At 37.9% G+C, this 21,116-nt stretch overlaps 1 protein-coding gene across 1 annotated transcript; it reads left to right on the top strand.

Annotated features, from left to right (window-relative positions):
- The first annotated feature begins 10,854 nt into the window (after positions 1 to 10,854).
- Positions 10,855 to 20,754, top strand: cdk5 (cyclin dependent kinase 5). Its single transcript, XM_028472380.1, has 12 exons — positions 10,855 to 11,142; positions 11,303 to 11,391; positions 13,124 to 13,191; positions 13,258 to 13,318; positions 15,704 to 15,760; positions 16,826 to 16,921; positions 17,977 to 18,051; positions 18,273 to 18,369; positions 18,440 to 18,509; positions 19,130 to 19,190; positions 19,311 to 19,391; positions 19,485 to 20,754. The coding sequence occupies exons 1-12, from the start codon at positions 11,106 to 11,108 to the stop codon at positions 19,569 to 19,571; spliced, it is 879 nt and encodes a 292-aa protein (XP_028328181.1). The 5' UTR covers positions 10,855 to 11,105; the 3' UTR covers positions 19,572 to 20,754.
- Positions 20,755 to 21,116: the final 362 nt, after the last annotated feature.

Below are 21,116 nucleotides of genomic sequence, written 5' to 3' on the forward strand. Positions count from 1 at the left end.
ACTGTGATGGCCACGGCCACACATGAAAGTTAAGTTACACAGTTATCATTGTTTCTTTGTGTTTCAATTAATGCACTGTCTGTTAATCCTGATTTTCTTTGTTTTTGAGTTACCTGTGGAATGTCTTCCTGGTCTGGCAAAAGATGGTGGAGAGGGCGGAGCTGACTTTTATGCTGAGACCCACGCCCACCAGACCAGACCGAGTCATTGAACTCATAGGGGGATTGGGAGTTGGTTATGTTAGATTTGTGTGTTAGTTGGGGGTTGTGTGGGTTGTGCTAGCACCATGCTGTGGAAGTTACTTCTTGGGTAAAATAAAACCCAAATTGTTCAACTGCAAACCTGTTTCCTGTTCCTTGGCTACTTGGTCCACGACACTAACGTTAAACAAATCACAAGGACAGCCTTCTTCCACCTTCGTAATATCTCTAAAATCAGGAATATCGTGGCTCAGAGTGATGCTGAAAAACGAAATGCATTTGTTACATCTAGGCTAGATTATTTTAACTCACTACTTTCACAATGTCCCAAAAACTTACTAAAAAATCTCCAGTTAATCCCGAATGCTGCAGCCAGAATACAAACTGGAACAAACAGAAGAGAGTATATTTCTCCAGTATTGGCTTCCCTTCATTAGCTTACTGTAAAATCTAGAATAGTTTAAAATCCTCCTGTTAGCATAAAAAACTCTGCATGATCAAGCACTTGTATATCTTTGAGACCTATTAGTGCCCTATTGTCCGGGCAAATAACTCAGCTCTAAGTTTGCTGGCATTCTGGAAGTTCCTAATGTGTCTAGAAGTAGAACAGGAGGAAGAGCTTTCAGGTACCAGGCCCCTCGCCTTTGTAATCAGCTCCCAGTCTCAGTATGGGAGGCTGCTAACCTCTCCACCTTTAAGGCTAAACTCAAAACCTACTTATATGCTGAAGCGTATACCGTATATTAGCATTAAATTAACTGCTCAAGTGCATTTACAGTCCTCGCTGTTAGATTACAAATAAACTGGAAGAGATTCAAATACTGATGTAGCTGGTTATGATTTATAGTCTGCATAAACAGGACTGAATCATAACATAACCTAACCGCTAAAGCGGACATGGGCTTGTCTGTAAATGGTCACATTTATTGGTTCAAAAAATGAGAAGTGATTAAAATGCTGATGTAGCTGGTTATAATTGACAGTCTGCATAAACAGAACTGAATCACAACATAACCTAACCGCTAGAGCGGACATTGGTTTCGTCTGTGAACAGTCGCATTTACAGACCTTGGAGTTGCTGTTAGCTTACCAATAAACGGGAGTAAATTCATTACTTTTATAGTAAGTATTGACTAGGCCACTGGGAGTGAGGCCTAAGGCCAAGGCAGGCTGACTTGATAATACTGTATCATGTTTTCTACAGTCAGTGCCTTCTCCATGCCTTTCTCTTTCTTCTCTGTTTCAGGTGTTGTGAAGCTGATGATGACAGTTCCTGATGTGCGGTTCACGGCTCAACTAATCTGGGACACTCTGATGTTCTATCTCTCTATCCTGTTATGTTCATCCTTAGGTCCACTAACCCCAACCAGTCGAGGCAGATGGCTGCCATCTCTAAACTAGAGGTTAGATCGGGCCCAAAAAATCCAGCCTGACCCAACCCGAGCCCAACCCATTAACTTAAATTGTAAGTCCGAGCCTGAAGCAAACCCGACGTAAATTATTATTATATTGAACATATTGCTGCTGGTAGAATAGTAGCGTAGTACCTCGCGCGCCTACGGGGAGGGGCACACACACCGCAGCCTTGCTCAAAAGGTATTATTATGACGTGACTCGAGCCGTTATCACAGTTTTACAGGCTTTAATGGAGGTAGTAGTAACATGCCAAAAATAAACAATCAAACACACAAAGAACCGTCTTACACCATCATACACTCACACTACCATGGGAACAGAATTGTTCACTCTTTCCCCGCTTACGCCCGCCTTTTCCCAAGCCTCCCAGCCAATCAGCACTCAGAACACATGTAAACAAAGAACCCAGTTCATTACAATTTTGCAGACTAGACTGGGCGGCCCATGCGTGCAGCACAGACCTGACTGAAGCACGCAATCATATTTTTTCCCTGCGCTCAAGCAGCAAGTGAGGAGTGGGCAAAATCAGCAAATAATATTCAGTGAATGTGATATCCCGCCGTTAATATCCCGTCCCGTTATTAGCAGAAATCACTTCAGAAATGATACCGCAACATTATAGAAGTGTTATTGTGTTTATTAAAAAATAATATTAATGTAATAGAGATATAAAAATTAAAAAAATCTTGAAGCCCGACCCGACCCTAACCCGACTCTAATGCATGACATCTCAGCCCGGGTCGGGACGTCTACTCTGGACCTGGTTCTGCTTGAGATTTCTTCCTGTTAAAAGGGAGTTGTTTCTTCCCACTGTCGCTAAATGCTTGTTCATCTAGATCTTGTTAGGTTTTTCTTTCTCCATCCATCCATCCATTTTCATACCCACTTATTCCCGTTTAACAGGGTCGCGGGAGTCTGCCGGTGCCAATCTCCGGCTCTCATAGGGCGCTGGGCGGGGGTACACCCTGGACAGGGCGCCAGTCCATCACAGGGCAAAGGTTTTTCTTTCTTATTATGATTATTTTTTATTTTGATACAAATAAAGTTGAATTGAATTAGAGTAGTTTTCGACAGAGAGTATCTGTACATTGTTCACGTTAAGGTTGTTGTATTTAATATCCTTTTTATTAAATCCAAGCATTTGTCCTTCTATAGAGGTGCTTATCAGGTTTTCCTGTTTAAGAACTAATAATAAAAACAGCTGTACACAACTACAAATCAATCAAATCAAATATACTTTATTCACCCATTAGGAAGTTCATTTAAAAAGAGAGCGTCAGTGCAGCAACAATAAAACACAGAACCAATAAAACAGCACATATCCATTCACATATTCTAAAGGGAGTAACCATGACAACTGCTCAATTCCAAATGACCCTCTTTGAAGAAATAGAACGCTGCCTTTCAAGAGTACATTTTAGAACTCTCTCACCCTGGACTGACTTCAGTATTCTGTAGCACCGCAAAGAAAGCCACAAGTTACTTTTTAGGATAAAATTTTCTTGGTCTAGTTTTTCTGGAAAACAAAATGAAGAACTCAGACTTCAAGAGGCAGGTTAGATTTAAAGATCCTCTCTGTTACATTGCGATGGACACAGATAGGAAGGATGAACATGGAACTTCTGGAAATGACAGTAAGATAATGAACACTTCCCATTCAATTTTGATGGCTGAAATAGAGGCTTTGCAAGCTGAACTCAAATCGATTGAGGAAATTCAAACCCCCGCAAAATTTCAAAAAGGCAAATCAAAAATATGTATCCCCAACTTGGAACTAGTTACGAATAAAGTAAAGACAGAGAAGCCTCAGGGCAAACATGCCAACTCTGTGGAGGACAACTTTGCAGTTTGTAAAGAAGAATGTAAAGAGCAAAGTAGGGGCAAACTGCAAAAGGCAGCTCTCGTTTTGGAGGAAAAAGATAATAAATATGTTGCTTTAGGTGTGGGGGAGAAACTTGCACCAAATGCGACATACTCTGAGGATGAGCCTTGGGATTCTGAGGAGGATGGAAGTATTGAAGAACAGGTGGGTTTGAATAAGCAAGCCTGTAAAGACTGGACAAGACAGCAAAACGAAATGGAAGTCACTCAAAATAATGAGGAGGAGGATGACAAGGTGGATGAGGAGGAGGAACTTTCTGTAAAGAGGTGCTCACAAAATGATGAGGATGGAAGTATTGAAGAACAGGGGGGTTTGAATAAGCAAGCCTGTAAAGACTGGACAAGACAGCAAGACAAAATGGAAGTTGTTGAAAATAATGAGGAGGAGGGTGATAAGGTGGATGATGAGGAGGAAGTTTCTGTAAAGAGCTCACAAAATGATGGTTTGAGAAGTGGGGAAGATAACTCGTCAGCAAATGGAACAGGCAACAAAATGTTGGCATTTATGAAATCTAAAATGAGGGCACTGAAATTCAAAATCAAAAAACCTTTCAAGAGGGGTTTGAATTTAAAGAAAAAGAAAGACAAAATGAAAGTGGCTCAAAATGATGAACGCGAAAACCACCTAAATTTGCAAAGTCAGATTGAAGCCAAAAACAGAGCAGAGTCATCACCGCATTACAAAGTGGAAAGCTTGATTGCAAAGCTCGATGTAAAGGAACAAACCTGCCATCGCCTGAAAAGCACCATAGTAATGCTAGAGGATAAGCTCTTCAAGAATACTGAAGCAGAGAAAAGTGCTGAATCATTACTCCATTTCAAAATAGAGAGCTTGACCGCAGAGCTTGGTGTCAAGGAACAAACCTGCCATCACCTGAAAAGCACCATAGCGAAGCTAGAAAATGAGCTCGCTAGGAAGACTGAAGTCAAGGACAATGTTGAGTCATTACTCCAATGCAAAATAGAGAGCTTGACCGCAGAGCTTGGTGTCAAGGAACAAACCTGCCATCACCTGAAAAGCACCATAGCGATGCTAGAAAGTGAGCTCTCTAGGAAGACTGAAGTCAAGGACAATGTTGAGTCATTACTCCAATGCAAAATAGAGAGCTTGACCGCAGAGCTTGGTGTCAAGGAACAAACCTGCCATCACCTGAAAAGCACCATTGCGATGCTAGAAAATGAGCTCTCCAAGAAGACCGAAGCTCTTGAGAAAAGCCTGACGAATGAAACAGCAGTGACGAGCCGCCTAGAAGAAATGGCTGTACGTTCTAAAATAATTTCAACTGAAAATGAGACTCTGACGGAGCATCTTGCTATACAGCAGAAAGAAAATTATCATTTCGAGAAAGTGATAGAAATCCTTTCTTTGCAAATTCGTTGTCTCCAAGAGGACAATTCCAAAAACGCTGTTGCATTGCATATACAAAACGAGAAACTATCAGCTGAGAAAAAGATGCTGGAAGACAGGCTTGAGCTGGCTATACAGACTCATGAGGGGTTCATCAGCAGGAAAGACGCAGTCATTGAAAAACTTGAAAATGACATTAAGGAGGAGCTATCAAGTACTTCTACAGCACAGCAAAAACTTGCTGAAGTGACATTGTCTTGGGAGTCTTCCATTCAAAAAAACCAAGAATTGGAATTACGACTTGAAACAATCTTGGCTGAAAATACGGACTTGAAGAAGCAGCAGAAGGTCAATGAAGAAAAAAATGACATAAATAAAACCTTTAATAGCTCCAATGAGTATCTGCAAAACCAGAAAAAAATGTTAATGCTGAATAACAAGCTGCAACGTGAGTCGGAGTATGCCCGACTTGATTTGCAGCGGGCTAGGAAGCAACTGACTGAAGAACGCAATAGTCGAATTCAACTCGAAGATTTCATTGTGAAGGAACAAGCTCGGTTGTCCAAAGCATCCAATAAGACCCACTGTTGCAAATGAACAACATCATTACAACATCACTTTTAGGTGTTCCAAAAACCAACTTGCAAATTGCAAAGACCATATTTACATAGTCATTAGGTTCTATTGTTTAACCTTGCAATGTGCTTGGATGGTAAATTTGTATATAAGTCCGACCATCAGGCCATGAAGTCATACAACTTACAAACTTTCCTGGATGCACTGAAGTGGATATCTCAACCCTAAAGTAAGTAAAATCTTTGTGTTTATTAGAATGTCTAGAACATGTACTTACTAAATTACCAAGACAAATTCCTTGTACTGTCCTTAAAACTGTACATAGCCATTAAAACATTTCTGATTCTGATTAAATGCATGCACCAACTTAGATTTCCAGCTTGTTATGTCTTTGTTGTAGTTTTACAACACTGGGTGAGGTATGGCATATGCACCTTGCACAATGCATGGGTCATAGCACTTCTCAAAAGTTCACATATTGTAAAAAAAATACTTTTAATCTGTTTCGACCAGAATTGAGTAATTCTGAATGAAAACATAATTTCTTGTTGTGGTATTTCAAGCCCTTCCAGTCGCAATATTTGAAACTGTGGCTGTATTTTATCTGTAAAAATAGATATACAGCTATTTTTTGGGCTTTGTTTGTTTGGTCAAAAATCTAAAGTCAGGCGCTGTTTGTGTAGGAATATTACTGTGTGGATGTGGGGACAGGTGTGGATATGGGCTGAGATTTGTGCCACTAGAACCTGAAGTTGAATAGTTGGTATTGAATTTGAAAGTAACAACTTGAAATTTAATTTACTGTTTCGAAACTGAATTAGTAACTTGAAATTGTATTTTTTCCTGTTGAAAAAAAAAAAACCCATCTTAGTACATTAAAAAAAATTCAATATATTTTTGTTCTTCATTTTCATTTCATTTCATTTTATTTTTTATTTCATTCATTAAAAAAAGTCAACAACTAAACCCTTGTTGGTTTAGTTATCATTGGGTATAGGTCCGTACTTTTCATGTCATTCTTAAATTCATTTGATGCTGAAGGGTTTCCCAGATCTATATTGAAGTCACCACACAAAATTAATGATTTGTTATTAATTTTTTCAAACATCTCAAGGATTTTGTCTGTAAATAATTCAACACAAGGCCCTGGTGCTCTATACACACAACAGATCAACATATTTTTACCACTATCATTTGTTAGTTCTACAGTAAGCATTTCCATCAAATTTTCCACAGCAATAGTTTTTTTGTTCAATAATTTTACATTTTAGATGAGAATCAATGTAGAGGGCTACACCCCCTCCCATCTTACTTACTCTGTTGACATAAAACATATTGTATCCTTCGTCATTGATATCAGAGTCCTTCAACCAGCTTTCAGTTTTAGCAATCACTTTAAAGGTTTTATCTAACTGACAAAGTAGTTCTTTTATTTTTACCAAGTTACACTTTAAACTTTGACTATTAAAGTGTATGACAGATAAAGCTTCATCAAGCACCTTGCTGATTTCAACATTATATTGTTGTACAAGTATAATAATTGCATACATTTTCCTCAGGGTTTAGCAAGTCATGTTCAATATAATTTTCTAGATCATAAATTTTATCATTGTTAGTGTCTACATGTGTGTCCATAGTTCAGTGTATGTCCAAGTGTATCCAACCTGATTTCTCCATTATCACTCCATCACTCCCGCTCCATCACTCCTCGCCTCCCTTGCGATGCCGCCATTCTTCTTCGTGAGGTGTTCGTTTATATACACGTTCGTTCCTTTCAGTTTTTTAGCTTGCATTCTTGACTATGGGGATGTAAGTGGTCTGGGGGGTTGTAAGTATGGTGCATTGTTCTAGAGGTTAGGCTAACCACTATTATTTCCATTTCAGAATGCTGCCAGCAAGGAAACGTTTTTACACTGTGAAAGATGCCATTGAAGCTATCCAAAATGGAGAGAGTGACTTTGAAATGGAATCAGACTCCAGGATGCTGGTCCAGTGGACAAACAGAATCAGACACCCATTGATTGCCCAGTTGATGATGATGTCCTGGGTCTGCTCCATAGTTTTCATTCTGTACATTTTTTTTTGCCCAATAAATTTTGATTCATAAAAATATGACTGCTTTGTAATTATTAACATGGTCGGGCTGAGATGTCACGCATTAGAGTCGGGTTAGGGTAGGGTCACTAACATTGCAGCACTTATCGGTGGGGGTATAGATGTGGTTGAGACTGCCCTATTTAAATGAACATTTTGCTCGTTAACGTGGAGAGGTGAGTGCACAGAAGCACAAAATTACATTTGAAGAAGTTCAATTGGAGGCTGGTGGACGTCTAAAAAAAAAAAAAGAAAACATTTTTTTGTTTTGTTTCGTTTTGTTTTTTAAAAACTACAACTTTAAAACGTAATGGTTTTTCCCCCTAAGTTAATGTGGCTGCTCCTTCAGGTCCTCTACCTTTGCTCTTATCAGTCCATGAAAAACAGGCAGAATTGGACAGAATTCATCCTATTGATCTGTTGATGCCATTGATCTGAGTTAATGCAGCAACAGTCATTAAATCAGTCGATCAGCAACATTTGAAGACAATCCACTGAGCATCATCCTGCAGGTCTGAGCTCCTGATAGTGCTCGGCACGCACTCTCATTTGTGAACATATTGTGCCATCACAATTTTTTTTTAACTCATATAGGCTATATGTTTCCAATTAGATGTTTAATATTTCCTACATTTTAAGTCGGTTTTATTTTGTGTTTGTGTTTGTTTGCGTGTTTCTCATAAACGTGCTGGGTGCGAGTACATTTTTATGCAAATTACTTTCACTTAAAAATTATTTTGACAATGTTATTTTTACTTGTATACTGCCCCACTCACATCCAGCAAGATGGCCGCCCTGTAGACAGTGCCGTGTACTGCTGCTGCTACTGCTTCTGCTGCTCTCCGCAATTTCCACAGAAACAACCTTTACCGTTCAGTGAGCGCCGCAAGATGGCCGCATCTACAAACGCATCTACAGACGGTGGAGACACTGCTCATCACCTGCCGTCAGAGAAAGACATTTTGCTACTAAACGCCAACAAATAAATTAACAAAATGCGGATAGAGATTTATTGCCTTTTAAACCAGCTAAAAAAGAAAGATAAATTACTCACCAAGTATACGGACACAGTTGTACAGCATTACTGACTGCTGTATCCATAATATTCCAAGTGACAACGACATAGTTCACTGGGAGAATCCGGGTCCAGGACTGTCCTGTTCCACACCACGCCTGCCATCGTGGGCTGAGGTTGTTGTCCGCGGACATAAACAACAGAATAACACGAAAAATGGCGTCCCTCTTCCTCCGTTTACCCTCTACAATCGTTTTGAAGCTCTCTCATATAAAAACGGGGGCAAACAGTCCAATTAAGCCGACTAAAACAACCACCAGGAAAATGCCTCCACCACCGCCTGGACTAATTTGCCACCGGCCAAAAACTCTGTAGCCCGTCAAAACCTCCTCAAAGCTGCAGTCCAGAGGCATGCTACTGCAGCACCGCTTTAATGCCAGCTGATGCCGGAGGATCACCCACAGACATCAGCTACCAGCTTCAATGTGGACTTTTAAATATCAGATCGCTTTAGTCTAAACTAAATAGCTCACACACTGGCAAAACACACCTTAACTTAATCACTTTAACTGTAAATCTTAATTATATTCATGCACTTTGTATTGTTGATTGACTGCTTGTATTGTATTTATGTACTTTAAGCCTTGTGAATAATCTTTTTTTTGTGACCTGCCAAGGGACAACAGATGCAGATGAGCATTTTTGCTAACTCTAGTGCATTTCCAATATGTATTTTTTTTTTTTACATTTGTTCATCAATGTGCACTGTCCCTTTCAAATTGAGGTTGAATTAAGTATCATTTGTTACCCTAACCCCACTAGATACCAGAGGTGACGAGTAATTAAGTACAAATACTTTGCTAATGTATTTAAGTACTTTTTTCTGGTATCTGTACTATACTTGAGTATTTATATTGTTTTGGTGACTTTTTACATTTACTCCTTACATTTTTAAACAAATATCAGTACAGTCTACTCCTTACATTTTAAAAATGAGCTTGTTAGTTTTAAGACCTTTGAAGATGACGTCACAACATAAAAAGGTGCAAAATGTTGGTAGTTTATAACAAGGTATTTCAGGTCGATGCGTTTGTTCAGGCATAAAGAGAAGTGTAACCTGCTGGACGTTGTTGTGTTCCTCAAAGATCAACCAAACCAGTACGGTGTCACGGACTGAGTTTACCTCATACTGAGATCAGTTATGAGAATATATGTGCGTGTGTGCACACGTGCATATATGCTCATAACTGATTTCAGTATGAGGTAAACTTAAAGTTGACAAACTGATGATTATATCATCTAAAGTACTCAACGACAGCAAGATTTCCCAATGCCTAAGGTGAACTAAAAGCGGATTAAATTGAATAATCGAGGCATGACGCAGCGCTCAACATCAAGCTGTGATCATACTGTAGTTGGAGGCTAGACACTTTACTCAGAAAAACAGGATTTATTTTACTCGTAAAAACAGAAACTTTACTCATAAAACAGGATTTATTTTACTCGTAAAAACAGAAACTTTACTCATAAATACAGGATTTATTTTACTCGTAAAAACAGAAACTTTACTCATAAATACAGGATTTATTTTACTCCTAAAAACAGAAAATGTACTCATATATACAGGTTTTTTTTTTTTTACTCCTAAAAACAGAAACTTTGCTCATTAAAAATAGGATTTATTTTAATCGTGAAAACAGGATTTATTTTACGCATAATAACAGGATCGATTTTACTTGTAAAAACAGAGACTTTACTCATAAATACAGGATTTATTTACTCGTAAAAACAGAAACTTTACTCATAAAAACAGGATTGATTTTACTCGTAAAAACAGAAACTTCACTCATAAATACAGGATTTATTTACTCGTAAAAACAGAAACTTTTCTCATAAAAACCAAAACTTTTTTTTATTCAAGTGAATGCATTATGCTTCCGTAGAAGGGACATTTGTTTTACTTTTTACTTTATTAGCATGTACTTCTTTACTTTTACTCAGGTAAAAGTGCAACTTCAATACTTTCACTTTTACCAGAGTCATTTTTTATTCAGTATCTATACTTTTACCTGAGTACTGAACTAGCTGCTTGTTGCTCCTGCATTGTTGTGTTAGTAACACACACATCCGTCCATTTTCCATTTATCAATACAATTTTATCAATTCTAAACTTGCAGGTTGTGCCTTTATTATGAAATCTAAATAATGATCAAAATCACTAAATAAAGTGCAGTGTTTCATATTAACTTCGTTTGAATTTGTTATATTAGCCCTTTCTTGTGACGTCACCAATGTCCGACAGAGTCCTCCAGTCCAGCAGGTGGCGGTGTTTCATTTTTAAAGTCGTCAAGGAAGCGGTCGGGTTTGTCTGTTGTTGTCTGTGCTCCACAAACTGACGGCCATTGCAATCGGCACCAAAACAGACGGGCGGGTTTTAAGCTGCTGTGTCAGCCTGCAGGCGGGGCGGCCTAGTGACCGCAGTGAGGCCGAGGAGGTGGACAAACCCAGCGCTGCTAACGGCGGGCTTTCTCCGCCGGACACCGATTTACACGGAGACGATTTGCTCTGAGACAACATGCAGAAATACGAGAAACTGGAGAAGATTGGGGAGGGTGAGCTGTCTGTCTGTCTGTCTGTCTGTCTGTCTGTCTGTCTGTCTGTCTGTCTGTCTGTCTGTCTGTCTGTCTGTCAGTCTGTCAGTCTGTCGAACTATGACACACACACACACACACCTGCTCCGGACTCCAACCTGTGACTCTCTGTCTCTTTCAGGGACGTACGGCACCGTCTTTAAGGCCAAAAACAGGGAGACACATGAGATTGTGGCTTTGAAACGAGTCCGACTGGATGACGACGATGAGGTTTGTTCCACCCACTGACACACATCTGTCAAGTTTTGGATTTGAAAATAGGGGAAATTTTCTCGTGCCTGCTACGATCCGTCCCAGCACCCTAAACAAGCTCTAGTATCTCTTATATTTTAAGATAGGTGTACAATATATCTAAAATAAACACTTACTAAATACAATGATGTGATTACAATCTGGTTGGTCTACCTTTATTAACATTGAAATGCTATGAACATTCCTACTAGCGCTGGGTGATATGGACCAAAACTCATATCTCAATATATTTCCTCAAAATGGTGATATGGATAGATATAAATCTAGATAATTTTATTTCAAATGAAGTCTGACCAGAAAGATAATTATGGGTTAAATTAACAAACAGCTGCACAATATGTGCCACTTTTGTCTTTTTCACCTCTATGGGACAGCACGTGTGAGTGAGTTCTGTAGTGTGGTTTGTTATGGGGAAGGTCTTGGTGAGAACACACTCATGAATCAATTAACTGAGCTTTACATGTTTTTCTGAGAAGTAAAAGCAGGGACTCCTAAAACTAGTATTTTTATACAAAATAAGCTATAATATATATATATATATATATATGTATATATATATATATATATATATATATATATATATATATATATGCAATATTGTAATTTTCTATGTCGCTATAATAGAAAACTCAATACATCTTTAATCTCAATATATCGCCCAGCTCTAATTCCTAAATTATAAAACAGCCTAAATAAAAACATAAATGTGTATATGAAGCTCATGTGTTTATTTAATATACTTACAGTTTATATACATGTCAACACGTTGCATATTTACTGTTAATTTCACATTGTTTGTCTTTAAGTTAGACATTAACATTTTATTTTATTACATATTTTCTTATAATTTCTCGTGCTCACTCAGGTGGTTCTCTGGTATTCACTAATGACTTATTAGACACATTTATTACAGACTTTACATCCTTTAACACTTTTTAAAGCGGTGTATATTTGTGGTGCTTGTGATTGGCTGATTTTTCATGGTGACTTACGTTGTTCCTTCCGCTGTGGAAGACGTTAAAATGTCAGTTATTAATCTAACAGAACGTGTAACTGTGTCCCATCCTGCTGCTCTTTAGGAAGGGGAGTTGTTTCCGGGTTTGTTGCCACTGTCGGCACTATTCTCGCGAGAACATTTCAGGTAGTGTTCTCGCGAGGCTAGTGACGGTGTTCAGTTTAGTAAGGCATCTTTTAATTTTTATTACATTGAAACACGGGATATTTACGGGAAAATACTAATACGGGAAGATGGCGGGAAAGAGAGGTAAAATATGGGAGTTTCCCGGCCAAATCGGGATACTTGACAGGTATGGACTGACCAGTGGACACCACACGTTTCTGTTAGTAGAGAAACACAACCGTTATCTGCCTACTGTTTTGTGCCCGCTACACCAGTGTTTACCAGTTAGAGCGTCACAGTGTTTCTGTAGTTTTAACAGGCTTCTAATTGTTGCATCTCTGAGATGTTAAAGTTTAAACATGTGCATCTTATGCAGTGTAACTACCTTGTGTCTTGTTGCACATCTCGATTTTGTGTTTCAGTTCATGACTGAGTGAAAGTAAACCAGTGAGAACTGGTGCTGGTTTGTAGGTAGAAACCAGTGGAAACAACAATCTTCTCTTTTAAAACCTTATAAACTGTATATATGTAGGGTTTTTATAATGTTTCTCTTGTGTTTGTGTGTTTTAGGGTGTGCCCAGCTCAGCTCTGAGGGAGATCTGCCTGTTGAAGGAGCTGAAGCATAAGAACATCGTGCGGTGCGTCCGTTAGAACGTAAACGTTAACCCGGTTCACCTTTGACCCCTGTGTTTTTGTATCCACAGGCTGCACGACGTCCTGCACAGCGACAAGAAGCTAACGCTGGTGTTTGAGTACTGTGACCAGGTGAGACGCACACAGCGATCACACAAGTTACATCACCACTTTAGTATTACTATTTAAAACCCTATTCACACAGGATTAGTTTTACCTAGGGACCGCATGTAATAATTGCAGAGAATGTCTGTGATGTTAATTGTGCGAATTGGCCAGGTCAGTAATTTGTGAAGTAAAAATTCCCCCGCAAATTACCTACTATATGTTGCTGAACTCAGAGGTCCTGTGATAATACTAATCCAATGTGAATAGGTATCTCTGTGATTTGGACAGAAATGGGCAGGATTTGATGCGTGATTACTAGGGGTGTGGAAAAATTTCACGATATATCGCGATTTTTTTTGGGTGCTGATTTTAAATCAATTTTTTTATTTAATTTTTTTTTTTTTTTGTATATTTAATCAATATTTTTCTGTATTTGTGCAATATGTCAGTGGTGGTTACAATGCTTTAAATGTGTTGCAATGGTTATTTGATGCACTGTGTGTAATGCCTGCAGTGTTTATATACGCACAGACATTTTATTTTTATATAATCTGTTCAGATCAGTACATAAACTGACGCAATAAGAGAAATGATTAATTTTTCTTATTTTTGTGCATCGTCAGTAACTCAGGGTGATTTATCCTTAACGTTCTCATCTACAGTTGTTACAATGCCGTCATTATGTTGTCATGGTTACTTTGAGACTTCTACACAGTAGTTTCAGTGAAAAGAAACTTGTTGCATTTTATTTTATGATGTCAGTGTGTAACACTGTATACAGCAACTTGATTTTTCATCTCTACATTTAATTCTGATATTAACCGGGTAGAATATCACGATAATATCATGTCGTGACCAAAGTATCGCGATACGTATCGTATTGCAACATCCTTGCCAATACTCACCCCTAGTGATTTCGCGTTGTTTTGTTTCCGGGACGCATGTTTATTTACATTTGGCAAAGAATTGAGGCTGCATTGGAGTGTTTCTTTTGGGTCCTTGGCTTCTTGGTGTCCGCCATGTTGAAAACAATGTGAGCAAATGTTACGCAATACACAGCGCGTTGACATCATTCAGGAGATGTCCGTAAATTTCAGCAAAATGTCAGGCTTCGGCCACGTAAAAAGCAGACGTTGGGGGGTGATTTATTAATTACATGGGGTCCCCAGATAATGATTATTCAGTGTGAATGGGACTTTATTCTGTGAAGAAGAAAAAAATTGTGCAAATATCCAGTAAGATTTAATGGTTTAATGAAGTGCTGTATACATGTATGTGAACAAACAACATGAAACATTTCTAATATGTTTACCTGAGGGATGGATGGGAACCTTTCACATGTGAACCCATACTCTGTACCTGTGAATCGGTGTCTGTACTCAGCGGTACCAATTTTTGGTACATTTATGTGGTAATAAATGATAAATAACAAAATCTCCAAATTTTCCAATTTACCACATATATTTCTCATAATAATAGCAAACTTTAACAAATGTATCAAATCATCATCTAACTGTTTGTATTGTCGCAACATTTTTTTTTATTACAAATTTCCTCATCATGAAAAGTCTGGACGATAACGCACAGTGTTTTTTTTATTCATTCGTAATAACGCACAAATTAAAAAGCAGCTCTACGTGACAGGGCTCTATGGTGAGAGTATTTCACTAGCATTTGTGCACATACAGTAGGTGAAACAAAATTAGTTTTCACTTTTTCAATTAAAAGAAAATACTTTCAATAAATACATCCAGGAAAAGAAGGGGCGAAGGAAATTGAAAATCGAGTTTTCAAAGTAAAAAAATCTGGATTTTGTTTTGAGCTAAAATCCTGCAGCCTTTATACATGTTAAACTTAATATCAGATTAATAACTCACCACAACAATCACACTCTGGGAATCAAGCGGTGCACCAGGGGTGTTACCGACTACACATGATCCACACGCTGCTTGAGGAGAGGAGGAAAACACTCACTGACATTAACAAAAATGACCAGATTTGTTGTTTTTTTTTGGGGGGAAAAGTCACTTAAATCCAATGGGAGCTGACCAAACCTGCTACCCATCATGCTCCACAATCTGTATATAGTCGTTCTCCAAGTGCAGACTGAAAGAAAGTGATCGATATGACTTTAAAACGCTACATTCCTGAGTGTCTCAGGTGAGTGAGAAGTCGCTCTGCATTCACAGGGACATGATGCACTTCATATTTTACTCACAAGATGGTGCTGCCGGCTGAACGTTTAACGTTTATAGCTCTGTCTGTAGAAGTGTAGAACAATACACATGTGACCGTGCAAAAGCAATACGTTTCAAACAAACCAAAGTCGTTTAATGTCAGTTGCACGTTTGGACAGTAACGGATAGGAATAAGTGTTTAGTATATATAACGTGTGTGGTGTGTGTGCAGGATTTGAAGAAGTATTTTGACAGCTGTAATGGAGACCTGGACCCTGAGACTGTGAAGGTAAGGGACACCATCACTCCTCACGTGTGCATCTGTTCACTGTGCGGTACTCAATGTGGGAAGTAGAAGTGATGGTACTTCCTGTTGTGGAGATCAGCTGATCATCTTTTATCTGATGGAGGAAAACCACACGCTGGAGGTTTAAGTCCATTTTCTAACCAAATGTTGTGCATCTATATCAGGGTTGGGGTCAATTATAATTGTAATCACATCATTGATAATTAATGACAAATATGGCGTAATTGTAGTTTAAAAAATATGTTGCTGTCATAATCATGATTAAATTGTAATAGAGTTTAGATAATTGACTTTATAATTGTAATTGTCATTCTATAAAAATTGTAAATTATAATTTAACGCAAAACTGGGGAACCATGTTACAGTTCTATGTACAGTTCTACACATATGTAGTTAACAATTACTAAATTATCTTTCATATGAAGCTTTTTCCCACATTTCCACACTTTAAAAAACATTTAAATCGAGAGGTAGACTCAGACGTCCACACCTAAAATATGAAAACCTATATTTTTATTGATTAGGAAACCTAACGAGGTAACTAATAGATATAAAATATATTGTTTTTAGTGTATTTTACAGATGATTTAGGACCTGTTATCATAACGGATGCTAACACTAGAGGAAGGTTAACTTTAATCAGCTTATTTTTTTCCAGGCTCGGTAATTGTTTAATAATTGTAATTGAACTTTAGTAATTGAGAACGCCATTGTAATTGACTTTCTGAGGATAAAATATAACTGTAACATTATTGTAATTGGAAGTAATGCTGATCACTGTGATCATAATTGAGTTGTAATTGAACATGGATAATTGAAAATGTAATTGTAACTGAAAAGTGTAATTGAGCCCAACCTTGGTCTATATACTGTACATGCTCCTGTGTGTCAGTAGGGGGAGATATGGAGCACATTATGGCTCAGTTTGATGGTGTATTTACATCATTTGCTCTGCTGCAAGACTTTAGTAAAGCTTAACATGAGATTGTGGCTCATACATTGTTAGTTTACTGACTGTTGTATGTGTGTGTGTGTGGGTGTCCTCAGTCCTTCATGTACCAGCTGCTGAAGGGTCTGGCCTTCTGTCACAGCAGGAACGTCCTCCACAGAGACCTGAAGCCTCAGAACCTGCTGATCAACAGAGTGAGTGTGTGAACACACACAAAAGTTTTAGTATCTAAAAAACAAGTACTTTTTTTTTTTTTTTTTTGGTCATTTATAGAACACTTGACACATGATTATTTTTGCACACGTGGTGATGATGGATGCTGAAATTGTTGGAAAAAAGTTAAATGTTATCACTGTATTAGAGCAGGGGTCACCAACACGGCGCTCATGGGCCCCAGGTAGCCCACATGGACCATGTGAGGGACCCTCAGGAGTTCTAGTCACCAATGACGCCATCTAAAATGTGATTTACTTTCCAGAATTTAAACTGACAAAGATAAATACATATGATAGATGTAGTTAGTACTTAATAGACTTAAATACTGCTGCATGTGATGAAGTTTTTGCATTAAATTAACCATCTTTAAATGTTTATTTTCACTGAAACATTGGTGTATGGTCACTATAACATGATATATATATATATATATATATATATATATATATGTGAGATACATTTTTCAAAACGCAAGTTGGATTTTTGTTAAATTTGACATGTTTCACAATTATTTAAAAGTTGTTTGTTAGTGAAATAGGAACATGATGATTTTCTATAAAATGTAATGAAAATGAAACAATTGCATAAATTACGAGCCTCAACATTTCCTACCTTTTTAAGTTACTGCTAGTGCTAGCCTCACCTATTATCTTAGGCTCTAATTATAGTGAAACCCTGTAAATGTAGTATTTAAAAAGTGCTTTTATACTGGTAACCCATCAGACTGTACAGTACCTGTGAAGTAGCTCAGTTTCAGAAAGGTTGGTGACCCCCGTCATAGTTTTCTATTAAATCAAATACATTTTTGTGTTTTACAGTGAGCGCTGTATTAGAGAAACACTGCAGACGCTCCGATGTCTAAGTGTGTGCTATAATTGTGTGTGTGTGTGTGTGTGTGTGTGTGTGTGTGTGTGTGTGTGTGTGTGTGTGTGTGTGTGTGTGTGTGTGTGTGTGTGTGTGTGTGTGTGTGTGTGTGTGTGTGTGTGTGTGTGTGTGTGTGTGTGTGTGTGTGTGTGTGTGTGTGTGTGTGTAGAACGGGGAGTTAAAGCTGGCTGACTTTGGTCTGGCTCGAGCCTTTGGGATCCCTGTGCGTTGCTACTCTGCAGAGGTACGAGTTCTCCCCGACACACCTTTCATTCACACACAAAACAAACAAACACATAAAGTAATTGTGTGTGTGTGTGTGTGTGTGTGTGTGTGTGTGTGTGTGTGTGTGTGTGTGTGTGTGTGTGTGTGTGTGTGTGTGTGTGTGTGTGTGTGTGTGTGTGTGTGTGTGTGTGTGTGTGTGTGTGTGTGTGTGTGTGTGTGTGTGTGTGTGTGTGTGTGTAGGTGGTGACATTGTGGTACCGGCCCCCTGACGTCCTGTTCGGTGCCAAACTGTACTCCACCTCCATCGACATGTGGTCAGCAGGATGTATATTTGCAGGTCAGTCTGTGACACACACATTAGTTCACTGAACACAACAACAACAACACTATACCTGACTCCTCTGCAGAGCTGGCCAACGCTGGAAGGCCTTTGTTTCCCGGGAACGACGTGGATGACCAGCTGAAGAGGATCTTTAGATATCCTTTAGTGCACAAGACACATCTTAAGTGTGTAAACGTGCATCTGTGTGTGTGTGTGTGTGTGTGTGTATTTCAGCATGTCATATTTCCTTTAGGGGTGGACATTGCCATGAATGTGATGATACGATACACGATTTGCATGTCACGATACATCTCGATATATACCGTACCAATACTAAACAATACCATATATGTCACGATATCATTAATTTAAAGAAGTTCAAAATGGTATGAAATACAATTTATTTCATTTTTTTTGTGAGAACAAGTAAATGGTAACTAACTGTAATTCAAGTACACATATCAAAAACAAGTGGTATGATTATCAAACTGTTTAACTTTTACTTTTACAACATGTTCTGATTTTGTTAAGTTCTTAAATTATTCAAAAAGTAATCATATACATCTATAAAAGTGCTGAGTATGTTTAATGAAAATAAAGAACAATCAACTTCCACTGACACCTAATGACCAGATATTTACATGCTATTACATGATTTAAAAAAGTCTATTTGGACATATTTGGATCAATACGATAACCAAGCAGTAAAATATCGCGATATATCTCCGACTCAATGTTTTTCCTACACCTTTAGTTTCCTTAGTGTTTGTGACACGCTGTTAGGTACTCCGACTGAGGAACAGTGGCAAACTATGACCAAGCTCCCAGACTACAAGGTAGCACACACACACACACACACACACACACACACACACACACACACACACACACGCGCGCTATAAGTGTATTAACAACTATTGAATATTAACACACACTCACCCTGTGTGTCGGTACAGCCCTATCCCATGTATCCCGCCACCACCTCACTGGTCAACGTGGTTCCTAAACTCAGCAGCACCGGACGAGACCTCTTGCAGGTGCACCTGTTCATTTCTCGTGCACGTCTTTTTGTGTGTTTCCGTGCACGTGAGCGCTCACATCTGACCTCCCGCTGTGCTCTTCTCCACCAGAACCTGCTGAAGTGTAACCCGGTGCAGAGGATCTCTGCAGAGGAGGCCCTGCAGCACCCGTACTTTGCAGACTTCTGCCCTCCATAGAGTCCCAACACTCCGCCCCTATCACCCCACTGGGCTGCTCAGAACCAGTCCCTGCTGGTTCTGTCCCAGTATGAGCCCTCTGTTACACACACCAGCCTGCTTGTCCGTTTAAAGCTGTGGGAGGTTTTCTTTATGTATTTATTATATATAGAAGATCTTCTCAGCTCTGATATTCCTCTTCAGTGTTTAAAGCAGAGGATCTCAACCTCAGGGTCGGGACTCAAACGGGGGTCGCTAACCAATTTTCACTGCGTCCAAAACATAAAACCACATTGTGCTTTTATTATGAAGGGTATACATTTATGTAGCAGCAAAAATAGCTTTTTTTTTAATTACAAACTAAATACAATGTGCTGTACTTCTTTCTTCTTTTAGTGTATTTTGTGGATAAAACTTGCTTTTTTACTTTGTGTTGTTAGAATGATCTTTTTTGCTTTGTCTTTTCACAATATGAATTTGCCAATAATTTAATTAAATTATTTTCTGAAATAGTAAATTTTCTATTTTACTTCATTTTTGCTCTCACATCTTTTTTTTTTTTTGCATTCAAATGGCAATTTATTAAGAATAAAAATGTTGTTGTTAAATTTCTACATTTGTTTCCAACTATCAATGAAAAGAAATTCTATTTGATTTCACCACATATAGATATTACACAGATATTAATGGAGAATATTTACAAGACTGTGAACAAATCAAGCAAACTTTTCAACATCATTTGTTTCTCGTGTGGTCCTTCTATTCTGTGGCTAGCTTACATAAATAGGTTATAAATTAAACACTTCATTTTTTTATAATAAGTCATCAAAACTTAAGGTGAAAAAATATTAAGGGTATTTTTCATCGTTGTTAAACATAAAACTAGGTCCTGTTTACCAGATGAGCACACAACGGTTAATGTAAATAAAAAGCATTTTATACCTGAAATAACACGGTAACACTCTAGACTGACACAAAAAAAATGTTTTACTTGTAAATTTTGATTATATTGCTGCTTAGATATTGCCTTCTACACTTAATTTTCTTATTTACTGTATCATTAAAGCTTAGTAAATCGAATTATTTATAAATACATTGAAAAGATAATGTTAATAAAATACAAAAAAAAAGTAGTGCAATATTTTGATATTTTATGAATGATAAATTTAGAACGTTAAATACATTCAGATAAATATATTAAAAAGCAAAGAAATACAAAAATAAATTAGTAAAAAATGTTTTTTTCAATACAGTAAAAGAAAAATGCAGGACAAGGCATTGGCACAAGATACTTTTTACATTATAATTTAGTGACCTCAGCCTGTTTAAAAGTCAAAGGAAATTAAAGCAATAAAGAATTTTCAATATAATTTGAAGAAGAGTAGTTGTTAATGAAATCTCCCAAATATAAAAACAAATCTGACTATTTTTAAGTACATAAAATACATAAACATCTACGTTTCAAAGCCTGCAGAGACGGTACTGAAATGCATCCTCTTCAAAATAAAAGTACAGTGGGTTTTCTTTTTAAAATATAACTCGTGACCCAGTTTTAAGTCCTGACCC

This window comes from Gouania willdenowi, chromosome 17, assembly GCF_900634775.1.
Source record: "Gouania willdenowi chromosome 17, fGouWil2.1, whole genome shotgun sequence".
NCBI lineage: Eukaryota > Metazoa > Chordata > Actinopteri > Blenniiformes > Gobiesocidae > Gouania > Gouania willdenowi.